At 39.8% G+C, this 15,424-nt stretch overlaps 1 protein-coding gene across 2 annotated transcripts in view; it reads left to right on the top strand.

Annotated features, from left to right (window-relative positions):
- The window catches only part of LOC110502554 (pro-neuregulin-3, membrane-bound isoform), a 511,715-nt gene extending 505,056 nt beyond the window's left edge, over positions 1 to 6,659 (top strand). For both annotated transcript variants that reach the window (XM_021580674.2, XM_021580673.2), the window contains exon 9: positions 5,771 to 6,659. In XM_021580674.2, coding sequence (XP_021436349.2) covers positions 5,771 to 6,401 — 631 coding nt within the window. In that variant the 3' untranslated portion in view covers positions 6,402 to 6,659. The remainder of the gene's footprint in view (positions 1 to 5,770) is intronic.
- The last annotated feature ends 8,765 nt before the right edge of the window (positions 6,660 to 15,424 follow it).

Genomic DNA, 15,424 nt, shown 5'->3' with positions numbered 1-15,424 from the left:
ATCTGATGTGGCCACCAGCTGCATTCAGTGCTGTAGTGCATCTCCTCCTCTTTGACTGCACCAGATTTGCCAGTTCTTGCTGTGAGATGTTACCCAACTCTTCCATTTCTGGGGGGAATGGGAAATGTCTTCCCTGTAACGCACAGCATTGAGATTGCCTGCAATGACAACAGTCTCAGTCCAATGTGGCTGTTTTTTCAGAGTCAGTAGAAAGGCCTCTTTAGTGTCCTAAGTTTTTTTAACTGTGACCTTAATTGCCTACTGTCTGTAAGCTGTTAGTGTCTTAACGACCGTTCCACAGGTGCATGTTCATTAATTGTTTATGGTGCATTGAACATGGGAAGCATGGGAAACTTTCACGGAAGCATGGGCAACAGTGTTCAAACAACATTGCAGATTTAAGAAAATTAAGTGTTAAGTAAAAGATAAATAAGTAAAAAACAAAAAATAAAAGTAACAAATAATTAAAGAGCAACAGTTAAATAACAACAACGAGGCTATATACAGAGGGTACTGGTACAGAGTCATTGTGTGGCAGAACCGGTTAGTCGAGGTAATTGAGGTAATATGTACATGTAGGGACTATGCATAGATATAAACAGAGAGTAGTAGCAGCAGTGTAAAAGGGGAGCGATGTAAATACTCGCTGTAGCCATTTGATTAGGTGTTCAGGAGACGTATGGCTTGGGGGTAGAAGCTGTTAAGAAGTCGTTTGGACCTAGACTTAGTGCTCTGGTACCGCTTGCCGTGCAGAGAGAACAGTCTATGACTAGGGTGGTTGGAGTCTTTGACTATGTTTAGGGCCTTTGACACCGCCTGGTATAGAGGTCCTGGATGGCAGGAAGCTTGGCCCCAGTGATGTACTGGGCTGTACGCACTACCCTTTGTAGTGCCTTGCGGTCGGATGCCGAGCAGTTGCAAAACCAGGCAGTAATGTAACCACTCATGATGCTCTCGATGGTGCAGCTCTATAACTTTTTGAGGATCTGAGGACCCATGCCAAATCTTTTCAGTCTCCTGTTGGGGAATAGGCTTTGTAGTGCCCTCTTCATGGCTGTCTTGGTGTATTTGGAACATGATAGTTTGTTGGTGATGTTGACACCAAGGAACGTGAAGCTTTCAACCTGCTCCACTATAGCCAAATTGTTGAGAATGAGGGCATGCTCTGTCCTCCTTTTCCTGTAGTCCACAATCATCTCCATTGTCTTAATCACGTTGAGGGACAGGTTGAGGGAGATGTTATGATTAACAAGAACAACTTACAAGCAGTTGTCAGAGATCCCCAGTTGGGTTAATGCCAAACTGAGCTAAATATAGATTGTTTTAAAAGTAACGTAATGAATAAATTGGCTATTGAATCACCAATACTTATTACAAATAATGTGTTATAAATCATTTTGATAGCTACATACTGTTTCAGTCAGCCCACTTAACATCACGTGCATTCCACAGAGGTCAGCAACAAAAGTATTCTAATTGCTTCATGAAACATAGTCCCCTCATCTGACTCAATGAAATACAGAAATAAAGTGACAATTAGCTAATTTTGTCAGGCTGTAGTCTATAGCTTTATTTGCTATATTCAATCAGAAAAATGCACATTTATTTGTATGCGTTAGCTACCTAGAAAGCTAGCTTGTAAAGTGGTTAATTAAAGTAGCTTTTTCCTGTCTGACGTTGGTTTATTCTGTAACAAACATATCTAGCCTACACTTGCAGGAAAAAATGGTTCCAAAAGGGTTCTTTGGCTGTCCCCATAGGATAACCCTTTTTGGTTCCAGGTATAACTATTTTGGGTTCCATGTAGAACCCTCTGTGTAAAAGGTTCTACATGGAAGCAAAAGGGTTTTACCTGGAACCAAAAAGGGTTCTTCAAAGGGTTCCCCTATGTTGACAGGCGAATAACCCTTTTAGGTACTAGATAGCACCTTTTTTTCCCCATCGTGTGATTATGGCTTAATATGTTTGAAATAAATAATCAATTTTGCTTACCTTAATAAATTAAAAAATAACAATCTTATTGGTACGATATTTGCAAGCACAGTCCTCTTGCGTTTTCATGCCGGAATGGCAATTGATGCCTGGTGGATCAATAGAATTTAACATTTTAATTGACCAAAAAGGTTCTATGTAGAACTCCTTTTTTTAATCTAACAGTGTATGCTTTTATTGAACTTATTTTTTCCTTGTTCTTCTAGCTAGCATTTAGTTTGCAACAGCAGAGGTTTGTATGAACCCTATTGTTTGCCATTCCGACCCCTGCAACAGTGTTGCTAAATACGAATTTGATCTCACCCTAATGGTGTCAGACGAAACAGCTAGCCATTTTTCTGACCAAACAAAATCATGCAGCACCATGATTAATATGGATATAAATGTCAATGCAAAAAAAGCTAAAACAAATAAAAAGGTTCAAAAGGGGTGTGGCAAAATTTGTACATATATTGTTTAGGGCCTGGAGTTTTTCCGGATCTAATTACCTTTTCAGGTAAATCTCTGGGTCCTATTTGTAGGCAATGGTCAAATATGATTATTATAGATAACTTCCCTTTTCATTCAACCTTGTTATTATTCATTCTAAATCTGATATCAAAAGAGCCAGAGACAACACATTCAATGGACAACATACTCTGTAGTTTAGTGAACTACTATAGCAGGGTTGAGCGTTATGCAAAAAACAGTGACAATGTCTTTAAATATAAATTTCACTCCATACACACACACAGACAATGTTAAGCAGTGGACCTTGAAAAATAAAAAAGACAGGTTTCAATGTAGAAAAGTATTTTAATTTTATCTCATAAAATCTATTATTTGTTCCTTTTGCAATTATTCATTCTGTAAGATGTATTTAAGGCAAGGATGCATTCATCACTATACACAGTAGACTCCTTTGCAGCTGGTGGGAAGAGCTATAGGAGGACAGGCTCATTGTAATGTCAAGAATGGAATAAATGGAACAGTATAAAACACATCAAACATATGGAAACCACATGTTTGCCGCTGTTCCAATTATCCCATTCCAGCCATTACAATGAGCCCATCCTCCTATGATGCTTTTTTCCCCCCTCCTGGTCTCCATCTGGCCAACCAGATGTTGGTTCCCTGGCACTGAACTGTAGGAACGGATTTCCTGTCAAATTGAAATATTGAATGATTACATCAACTACTTTGAAAAAGTGAATTGAAATGAATATCCCCTTTCCATGAAGTAGAATTCATTTAATGTCACTCATTCTATTGTACTGTATTCCAACTAAGCCTGAATTACCAGTTCATAACTGTAGGTTTCACTATGCACTAGCTAGCTGCTTGTCTCTGTATTTGTGAAAGTTATGATGGTGCTAGAATCCATCAATTCTCTCTTTATTCATTGGCCATCCATATGTTATGGTTGGAGAAATGTGTTCATATTGTCGGTGTAGACAGCTCTGTAGCAAAATTTGTAGTTTTCTTTTTTTTTTACTTTTAAAACAGTGAAATGTGCACCCCAAACATTTGTGAATAATCACCAGCAGTGGAAATAAAATAATATGCCAACGAACATTATTGGACTAACCTTTTCAGAAACGTCAGTGCCCCTTGGCCTTGGGTAGCAGCAGCAGATCGTTTAACCTTTTTTATTTTTGCCAAATACATTCAGAGTCTAAATTATTAATGTTAGCATGATTGCATCAACCAAACTAGTTATTGTTAGCTAGCTTGCTACAGTATCTAGCCAGAGATACTTGGAAAGGATGAGATAGGAATCCCAGTGGCAAATACATGGAGAAAAGTAGAACACCTAGTTCAATGTCGACCAATTGCATTCACATTGTCATGCTGCATCACACGGTTGCTAAGCTAATCATCACGCAATCCTTTCAAAAGTCAGGATATGAGTCGAAAAACCTGCCTATTTTCCTCAACAGTACAAATATCATGATTCAAAGCTATATTACAGAAAACAAATGAATCATCTCACATCTCTGGAAAAAAAATGTAATGTTGTACTAGTTCACATAATTTGAATCCCTTTCTAGTGAACGCGTGAGATCCAATACCAGTAAGCATTGATGATTAGAAACATTGTTGAAAAATGGAAACCAAGCTATCTCTAGCCAGCTAGTTAGTTGCAATGGAGTTGCTTGGAATAGCTAACGGACATTTCCAGCTCAGTAGAAGCTGTGTGTATTTCTTTGGTTTTGGCCGAGTGTGGTTCCCAATCAGAGGCAGCTGTCTATCGTTGTCTCTGATTGGGAATCATACTTAGGTAGCCTGTTTTCCCACCTATGTTGTGGGATCTTGTTTTTTGTTAGCTCTGTGAAGCCGGCAGAACGTGACGTTCGTTATTCCTTTTGGTGTCCTGAGTATTAAAGATCATGAACACTTACCACGCTGCACCTTGGTCTACTTCATCAGACGATCGTCACATAGGTAGGGGAATGACTTTTGCTTCCCTCCAGGCATGAGGGGACAAACTTTCTTAAGGGCTTGTAAGTGAGCATTTCACTGTATTCGGCACATGTGAAAAATAACATCTTTTTTTATAATAATTATATGTCTGCATAGCATTTTTGTCTTTATTTTGGCAGATTTTGGCAGATTTCTGAAGATTCACTCATGTTTTTGCTCCTTTTTTGTTATTCTCAGGAACCAGCCAGGCATCAACACATAGGCTATTATACTGTTCCATAAAGTTCCAGCATTCAAACAAAGATTCCTCCCTGGCCACCAGTGCATATTTCCTAACTATGTTCGCATATAATGACAATACAATCTAAAAACTATGCTGGCATTATTTTGTCCGTTATTTAATAGTTTAATATTTTATATTCATAGAAATATTTATATTTATCAATTGCACCACACAGGCTTCTATATTGAACCATTTTACATTCAGTGAAGAAGCACCCCTAGGGTTCTGACCAAAGAACCCCATAAAATAGTTATATATAGAACTTTTAAGGTTTTCAGATGTGAAGCAAGTGATAGAATCTTTTTGGTTCTGTATGGAACCTTTTTTTTCTAAGAGTGTATACAAAGATAATGAGCTGGGAGCCATAGACTGTTCCTCGATTCAGACTGATATTTCAGAGAGGATGTGTTGCTCTATTGTGAGGTAGCTTATGCCACGTCACAAAGAGAAAAAGAAGAGAGAGCAAAACAAATCTATATTAGATATCCACAACACAATCACTTTGAAAGTGTTTTGTGAAGTCATGAACAAATGTCGACATTGATGGGATATTATTGATCGTTGATTACTTAATTAATTATCCTAGATACTCAGATGTGTCAAACACATTCTTGCTGAATTAAATATTCATGGTTGTTCCATTTATTAAAGTATCCCCATTTCATGTGTCAAATGAATAATGTAGTGTCTGAACTCCCTCTTACCTCTCCCAACTAATAATCCAGTTCATACTTTGTGAGAGTTTGACTAGATAAAGACATGAAAGAGAAATGTCAAGCTCATCTTTTTCTTTGTGTGCTCTTCATGCCTCTGAGATGGCAAGGTGAATTTTGTCTCCCTGAGTATCCTTGTTTTGTTTGGGCAGTTGCTTTAAAGGCTTGAGTTAAAATGAAACTCAAAGCAATGACCTTTTCTTGAAGTGAAATGAGTACACATGTGGGAATTGACAGCAATTGTAATTTCCTTGTCTGTCTGTCTGTCTGTCTGTCTGTCTCTGTCTGTCTCTGTCTGTCTCTGTCTGTCTCTGTCTGTCTCTGTCTGTCTTGTTTGTTTGTTTGTTTGTTTGTTTGTTGCCTCTCTTCCCTCCTTCAGGTACCAGATTGTGAGGGCTGGGAGCGACCCGCGACAGGATGCCTTTCTAAATATGCAACCCCCCATGTTGATTGAGCGGTCATGGGAGAGCAGGGTGGAGGTGCGCTGCAGTCTTCTGGACCAGGGCCAGGACCATGATATCTCCACTTCGACCAGGAACCTCAGGTGCCCCAGACATCCCAGCCTCTCATCACCTCCTCCATTTCAGACCTGCTCCATCCCCATCATCCATTCGGTCCAGGGCAACCAGGATGAGGTCTCCTGTTTGCAAACGGCCACCACAGGCTCAGCCACCTGCAGCGCCACGCCCAGTATGGAAGTAGGAGGAGGATGCTCCCTCATCACGCTGCACCACGCCTCCACCTCCTGCTCCTCCTCCACGGGGGGCCAGCAGCAGAATGAGATGGCCCTTATCCTGGAGGAGGCCCAGGAGAATCTCAGGGCTCTGACTCTGGCCAGCAGGAAGCAGGAAGAAAGCGGCAGCTTTTCCCCTTCACCGCCCAGAGAGACTGTGTGCTTCCTGACACTCAATGGTGGAGGAGTGAGGGGTGTGAGACCTAATGGACCTATTGAGACCCATTTACTGAGCCCTAGAGAACCCCACACAGACTCAACTCAGCCCTGCCAATGAGACTGTCTAAGCACTAACGTCCTGTCTGGATCTACAGTAAAACCACCCTGGTGTCTTGAAATCCAGACTGCAGAGACTTCTTCATCAGAGGGATGAGATGAAACTCAATAGTGAAAAAATATAATAAAAAAAAAACAATGTGCATACTGTATGGAAGAATGAACAGAGGGATGGTCTATGAAGTTATGAAGAGAGCAATTATGTATATGCATTTATTTAATGCTTCTTCTTAGACAAAATAAACCAAATAGTCTGTCATCTCCATGGTGTTTTTAATTGTAAAAAAATATATACAGTTGAAGTCAGAAGTTTACATACACCTTAGCCAAATACATTTAAACTCAGTTTTTCACAATTCCTGACATTTAATTCTAGTAAAAATTCCCGGTCTTAGGTCAGTTAGGATCACCACTTTATTTTAAGAATGTGAAATGTCAGAATAATAGTGGAGAGAATGATTTATTTAAGCTTTTATTTTTTTCATCATATTCCCAGTGGGTCAGAAGTTTACATACACTCAGTTAGTATTTGGTAACATTGCCTTTAAATGGTTTAACTTGGGTAAAACGTTTAGGGTAGCCTTCCACAAGCTTCCCAAAATAAGCTGGGTGAATTTTGGCCCATTCCTCCTGATAGAGCTGGTGTAACTGAGACAGGTTTGTACGCCTCCTTGCTCACACACGCATTTTCAGTTCTGCCCACAAATTCTCTAGAGGATTGGGGTCAGGGCTTTGTGATGGCCACTCCAATACCTTGACTTTGATGTCCTTAAGCCAGTTTGCCACAACTTTGTAAGTATGGTTGGGATCATTGTCCATTTGGAAGACCCATTTGCGACCAAGCTTTAACTTCGTGACTGATGTCTTGAGATGTTGCTTCAATATATCCACATACTTTTCCATCCTCATGAAACCATCTATTTTGTGAAGTAGCAGCAAAGCACCTCCACAATATGATGCTGCCACCCCCATGCTTCACGGTTGGGATGGTGTTCTTCGGCTTGCAAGCCATTTTTCCTCCAAACATAACGATGGTAATTATGGCCAAACAGCTCTATTTTTGTTTCATCAGACCAGAATACATTTCTCCAAAAGTATGATCGTTGTCTCCATGTGCAGTTGCAAACGATAGTCTTGCTTTTTTATGGAGGTTTTGGAGCAGTGGCTTCTTCCTTGCTGAGCGGCCTTTCAGGTTAAGTCGATATAGGACTCGTTTTACTGTGGATATTAATACCTGTTTCCTCCCGCATCTTCACAAGGTCCTTTGCTGTTGTTCTAAGATTGATTTGCACTTTTCACAACAAAGTACATCCATCTCTAGGAGACATAATGCATCTCCTTCCTGAGCGCTATGACGGTTGCGTGGTCCCATGGTGTTCGTACTTGCGTACTATTGTTTGTACAGATGAACGTGGTAACTTCAGGCGTTTGGAAATTGCTCCCAAGGATGAACCAGACTTGTAGAGGTCAGAAAAAAAATCTGAGGTTTTGGCTGATTTCTTTTGATTTTGCCATGATGTTAAGCACAGAGGCACTGAGTTTGAAGGTAGGCCTTGAAATACATCCAGAGGTACAGTGCCTTGCGAAAGTATTCGGCCCCCTTGAACTTTGCAACCTTTTGCCACATTTCAGGCTTCAAACATAAAGATATAAAACTGTATTTTTTTGTGAAGAATCAACAACAAGTGGGACACAATCATGAAGTGGAACGACATTTATTGGATATTTCAAACTTTTTTAACAAATCAAAAACTGAAAACTTGGGCGTGCAAAATTATTCATTCCCTTTACTTTCAGTGCAGCAAACTCTCTCCAGAAGTTAAGTGAGGATCTCTGAATGATCCAATGTTGACCTAAATGACTAATGATGATAAATACAATCCACCTGTGTGTAATCAAGTCTCCGTATAAATGCACCTGCACTGTGATAGTCTCAGAGGTCCGTTAAAAGCGCAGAGAGCATCATGAAGAACAAGGAACACACCAGGCAGGTCCGAGATACTGTTGTGAAGAAGTTTAAAGCCGGATTTGGATACAAAAATATTTCCCAAGCTTTAAACATCCCAAGGAGCACTGTGCAAGCGATAATATTGAAATGGAAGGAGTATCAGACCACTGCAAATCTACCAAGACCTGGCCGTCCCTCTAAACTTTCAGCTCATACAAGGAGAAGACTGATCAGAGATGCAGCCAAGCGGCCCATGATCACTCTGGATGAACTGCAGAGATCTACAGCTGAGGTGGGAGACTCTGTCCATAGGACAACAATCAGTCGTATATTGCACAAATCTGGCCTTTATGGAAGAGTGGCAAGAAGAAAGCCATTTCTTAAAGATATCCATAAAAAGTGTCGTTTAAAGTTTGCCACAAGCCACCTGGGAGAAACACCAAACATGTGGAAGAAGGTGCTCTGGTCAGATGAAACCAAAATTGAACTTTTTGGCAACAATGCAAAATGTTATGTTTGGGGTAAAAGCAACACAGCTGAACACACCATCCCCACTGTCAAACATGGTGGTGGCAGCATCATGGTTTGGGCCTGCTTTTCTCCAGCAGGGACAGGGAAGATGGTTAAAATTGATGGGAAGATGGATGGAGCCAAATACAGGACCATTCTGGAAGAAAACCTGATGGAGTCTGCAAAAGACCTGAGACTGGGACGGAGATTTGTCTTCCAACAAGACAATGATCCAAAACATAAAGCAAAATCTACAATGGAATGGTTCAAAAATAAACATATCCAGGTGTTAGAATGACCAAGTCAAAGTCCAGACCTGAATCCAATCGAGAATCTGTGGAAAGAACTGAAAACTGCTGTTCACAAATGCTCTCCATCAAACCTCACTGAGCTCGAGCTGTTTTGCAAGGAGGAATGGGAAAAAATTTCAGTCTCTCGATGTGCAAAACTGATAGAGACATACCCCAAGCGACTTACAGCTGTAATCGCAGCAAAAGGTGGCGCTGCAAAGTATTAACTTAAGGGGGCTGAATAATTTTGCACGCCCAATTTTTCCGTTTTTGTTTGAAATATCCAATAAATGTCGTTCCACTTCATGATTGTGTCCCACTTGTTGTTGATTCTTCACAAAAAAATACAGTTTTATATCTTTATGTTTGAAGCCTGAAATGTGGCAATAGGTCGCAAAGTTCAAGGGGGCCGAATACTTTCGCAAGGCACTGTATATCTTCAATTGACTCAAATGATGTCAATTAGCCTATCAGAATTTTCTAAAGCCATAACATTATTTTCTGGAATTGTGCAAGCTGTTTAAAGGCACAGTCAACTTAGTGTATGTAAACTTCTGACCCACTTGAATTGTGATACAGTGAATTATATGTGAAATAATTTGTCTGTAAAAAAATGTTGGAAAGATTAACCGACTTGCCAAAACTATAGTTCGTTAACAAGAAATGTGTGGAGTGGTTGAAAAACGAGTTTTAATGACTCCAATCTAAGTGTATGTAAACTTCTGACTTCAACTGTATATATACAGTACCAGTCAAGTTTGGACAAGGGTTTTTCAAAATGTTTATTTTCTACATTGTAGAATAATACTGAATATATCAAAACTGAAATAACACATATAGAATCATGTAATAACCATAAAATATATTTTATATTTGAGATTCTTCAAAGTAGCCACCCTTTGCCTTGATGACAGCTTTGCACACTCTTGGCATTCTCTCAATCGCCTTCACCTGGGATGCTTTTCCAACAGTCTTGAAGGAGTTCCCACATATGCTGAGCACTTGTTGGCTGTTTTCCCTTCACTCTGCAGTTCAACTCATCCCAAACTATCTCAATTGGGTTGAGGTTGGGTGATTGTGGATTCCAGGTCACCTGGTGCATCACTCCGTCACTCTCCTTCTTGGTCAAATAGCCTTTTCACAGAGTGGAGGTGTGTTGGGTCATTATCCTGTTAAAAAACAATTGAGAGTCCCACTAAGCGCAAACCAGATGGGATGACGTATCGCTACAGAATGCTGTGTAAGCCATGCTGGTTAAGTGTGCCTTAAATTCTAAATAAATCACAGACCCTGTCACCAGCAAAGCACCCACACACCATCACACCTCCTTCTCCATGCTTCCCGGTGGGAATCACACATGTGGAGACATCCGTTCACCTACTCTGCGTCTCACAAAGACACAGCGGTTTGAACCAAAAATCTCAAATTTGGACTCATCAGACCAAAGAACAGATTTCCACCGGTCTGATATCCATTGTTCGTGTTTCTTCGCCCAAGCAAGTCTCTTGTTATTATTGGTGTCCTTTAGTAGTGGTTTCTTTGTAGCAATTCGACAATGAAGGCCTGATTCACTTATTCTCCTCTGAACAGCTGATGTTGAGATGTGTCTGTTACTTGAACTCTGTGAAGCATTTCCTTTGGCTGCAATTTATGATGAACTTATCCTCTGCATCTTCCTTTCCTGTGGCGATCATCATGAGAGCCAGCTTCATCATAGCGCTTGATGGTTTGTGTGACTGCACTTGAAGAAAAGAAACTTGAAGAAAATGTCTGCATTGACGGACATTCTTAAAGTATTGATGAACTATCGTTCCTCTTTGCTTATTTCAGCTGTTCTTGACATAATATGGACTTGGTCTTTTACCAAATAGGGCTATCTTCTGTATACCACCCCTACCTTGTCACAACAGAACTGATTGGCTCAAACTCATTAAGAAGGAAAGAAATTCCACAAATTAACAAGGCACACCAGTTAATTGAAATGCATTCCAGGTGACTACCTCATGAAGCTGGTTGGGGGAATGCCAAGAGTGTACAAAGCTGTCATCAAGGCAAACGGTGGCTACTTTGAAGAATCTCAAGTATAAAATATATTGTTTAACACTTTTTTTGTTACTACACAATTCCATATGTGTTATTTCATAGTGTTGATGTCTTCACTATTATTCCACAATGTAGAAAATAGTCAAAATAAAGAAAAACCCTTGAATGAGTAGGTGCTCTAAGACTTCTGACTGGTAGTGTATATATATATATATATATATGGTTACAAATATATGGAATTTAAAAGGTGACCAAGTTCAGTTGAGGAATACAGGAATGATGTACCTTTTTCCTTTTTTTGTAAGAATTCCTCCACATTTTACAGGCTTTGAGCAAGGTTGTATGTTCCCCATGCAGCCTTACCCCTCCATTTTGCTACCTGTTGTGAACCGAAGATGCTGATAAACATGGCTGCCAGAGCAACAGTGTCTACTCTAAAACAAACTCTCAACTACCATTGTGAGTCTACCCAGCTAAGGATTATAACAGTCCTCCTTTGCCTTGGATATACCACAGCAGTACGATGAGGAACCATTGCAGACTGATATAAAGAGACTTTTGCAGATAACCTACTCCAGGTGTACCCAGTGTTAATAAGACAACCCTGATAGTAACACGGTTGGATAGTTTGGTGTCTTATTCCTTTTTTGTATGTGAGTGGATTTCTGTCTCTTCTGACCACGTCGTATGTTTAGCATGGGTGTTATTTCCTATGTTTAACCCCACACAACCCTGAGTACACACACAAACACATTCCCTCACCACACAACAACATGCACCAGTGTGTTGGGGGTACACAGCGATGGAGGGACGGACCAAGGACAACACGCCAGAGGAAGTGGAGGAGTTTTTGTGTTTTCTTTTCATATTGTTCGTGATGAACAATCAGCTGCTTTCTGGGGGTAAGGGAAGACTGGAGAGGGGTGTTAATGAAAAATGTTTCTGTGCTACCTATGGATTGCGGACATCAATTCAATTTTTTCATTTACAATCAAATGTTAAAAAAAGAATAATGATGGAGATTCTGTAGCTGTTGATTGTTTGATTGTTTTCAATGGTTCTACCCCCCCCCCCTACCCAACCCATGAAATTGTGCATGCAGATAATTATTTGTTTTCAGATTAACACCAATATTCTGTAGGGAGTTGCTGATCTAGCTCACAATGCCTGGAATTTCACATTCAAATCAAATATGCCCTTATCAGAGAGGTTTTTAAGCAGGCCATAGTTGTCCAGTGCTTTGGTAGATGCAGGGTAGGGTTTCATACAGCCAACAACCCTTACAAAGGTTTTTTTTAATGTTATTTTAAAGTTATATTATTGCTGGTGATCTCCCGAAATGATGTCAAGCGAGACATAGCAGTAATAATAACCATTGGATGTTTACAGATAAAAGCGAGTGATTTATGTATAGGGCATATCCATTTGATGTTTAACAAACTGAATGTAAATCATGCTGCATGATGTACTTCAAGCATTGGCGACCAACAGTCCCATTTTGGTCATCAGACATCAAGTGGAAATGTGCCATTATCTGTAAACCTCTAAAGCTTATTACTTTACCTGCAACCATTTGCAATCAATTTTCAATGGTGGGTATTGAAATCATACATGCTCTATTGTACATCCACCCTGCTTTCATGAAATCATGAAAACTAATTTTAAGTCTGGCATCTCTCGTTTCCACTCAGAACATCTGAACACTACATTACATGTGCCAATAATTGAAAACTTGTCTGCTACACTCCACTTATTTCCGTTAACTTTAAATAAAAAGGGCCAGCCATATGACCGCCTGTCTTGAAATTATAAAAAAAACTCATGGCCCTTTTCTGCAAATGATTCAAGACTAGGGTGAACACATCAGGCTTTCTATATTAGAGTTCCTCACTTTTGAAGTTTCTCTAGACATTTGTATGTCGGTGAATCTATGTGTATGCTTATGCATTTCTGGGTGTGTGTGTTTTTTTTCTTCTCCAAATCAGAGTGCTTATTGGTATGTGTGTGTAAGTCTGTGTGTGTGTGTGTCTGTGTGTGTGTGCGCGTGCATGGGTTTGTGTATGCATGACTCCTTGCATGCATTTGGTTATATGAGTTAATACAGTGTATACGTGGGCTCATAGTGTATGTTTAAGTAGTGGACAGTGGACAGACAGCAGGAGAGAGGTTAGGTGTTGATGGCAGGGTTAGACCATACAGGCTAGACAGATAAGAGTCTAGCTTGATCCACAAAGACCTCTGACTGCCAGGGAAAGCAACCCCATCAGAGTGTGAACTGCATGCCTACCAGAGACTGGGAGGCCAAGTACACTGTCTACTATCCCCGCAAATCGCTAGAGCAGTTTGCAGCCAATGCCAGTGATGCAGAGCCTTTTATCCCATACCCTGATAAATGTGGGGGTGTAATCTGAGTTTTTGTGAGAGTTTTCTGTGAAAATATACCTTATCAGGTTTGTTCTTCTGAGACAAATCCAGGTTGGGGGGAGGTCCAAGGTGCAATCTCACAGCAGGAAAATTATTGATCATTGCTCATTTCCATTTCAAAAGGCCTGTGTTTCATACTCTAAAGTTTGTTCAGTACTGTGCAGTGAGGCATATAGAAAAATGAATCCTTTGTGAAGATTCTGAGCCAGTGGATGGGTAAACCTTTGTGTAAAGCTGATCTACCTTCAAAAAAAGAGTGATGGAGAAAAGAAAGAAACAATCCACTATGGCTGTACTTTTACCTATTGAGTGTGTGTTTGCATCTCATTTGATAAAGCATGTGTGCATGAGTCTGTGTACTGTATGTGTGTGTGAGTGTGTGTGCGTGTGTGCACATGTGTGTGCGAGTGTGTGTGTGCGTGAATGTGTGAGTGAGTGTGAAATGCATTAGTAATGTTCGTCAGGCTCAGTTTACCAATGTATGCATTACTGGTGCTGGAACTCATCTTCAGTCACAGGATGTTCTGATTACTCAAGTATTCATTCAGAAATATCTAGGTCACATATTGAATTGACTGTTGCACTCAAATATTAAGGTTTAGAGGCGATCAAATGGTAAAAGTGTTACAATAACCAATCAACAAAACTATTACATACATTCTAATGAAAATAATCAGGGCAGAGCTAGATTTGAGATAAGCATGGGATTATAGCTAGATGGATTTCTAATGTAAAATGTCAGACCAGGTTTGATAACCTTGGTTTCAGCCAAGTGTCCCTAAAATAATATTAGAGATAATTGAACCGACAGCCTTTTCATTGTTCTAAGTATGTGACAAGTGGTTGTTACATAGTTGTTATACAATGATTACATACAATTGACATGCAGTTACATGATGATTTAGCATCCGGACATAAAGTATGAACTAAGGTTGTTTTGACCCACTGTTGCCTCAATGTCATTCTATGACAGGCTGGTCAGACAACTATATGGATTAGGCTATATTTACATTATCCTTTAGCTTCATATCATGTCACTGCAAATGGTCATGTTTGAAATAAGAATGGGTCTAAAATGGGTCTTGAAATCCACGTTTTTAACTCGAGAGATGTTCCATGCGCTTGTGTGTGTTAACTTATAGAGTTTTCCTAAATGATCCTGGCTAATTTAAACATATTCCAGTTGTGATATGAAAAACAGTCATATTTTTGTTCATGGTAGTGAAAAACCTTATTTCAGTGATACCCCTAAAAAAAATGATATAATGGATTTTTTTGTTTTAGTTTTTTTGTTTATCTTTTTATTATTTTTTTCAATAAAATTGAGTCTTCAGTGTTGCACGCCTTATTTATTTCAGTGCATCCAAAGAAAATGAAAATAATGTGTATCTTTTGGAGCGTATGGAAAATTCAGCAAATTATAGAATGACCTGCCATGCTTTGTGCTTGATCCAAAATAACGACCAGCTACAGAAAGTCTTACAGCTCATCATTCATCACCATTTTTATGCATGTGCTTGAGAATTCATGAAATCTAATAAAGTTAAATAAAGCACAGCTCAGGGATCCAGAGAATATAAAGAATCGTCATAATATCTGAAGATTCCTGGTGAGGTCAACCTGGAGTTGGGAGAGTGTGGGGGAGGACGTGGGTGGATGCAGGAACTCACAGGAGACTAGTTAATGGCTATGAGAGAGAGAGAGAGAGAGAGAGATACGGGGAGAGATGCATAAGGATTTACTCAGACATAGAGGTACATTACAGGCTAACCAAACCTAGGCTTACCTATAGTCTGCATACAAAAGTTA

The sequence above is a fragment of the Oncorhynchus mykiss genome, chromosome 23, assembly GCF_013265735.2.
Source record: "Oncorhynchus mykiss isolate Arlee chromosome 23, USDA_OmykA_1.1, whole genome shotgun sequence".
Taxonomy (NCBI): domain Eukaryota; kingdom Metazoa; phylum Chordata; class Actinopteri; order Salmoniformes; family Salmonidae; genus Oncorhynchus; species Oncorhynchus mykiss.
This window is presented reverse-complemented; position numbering and strand designations above follow the sequence as displayed.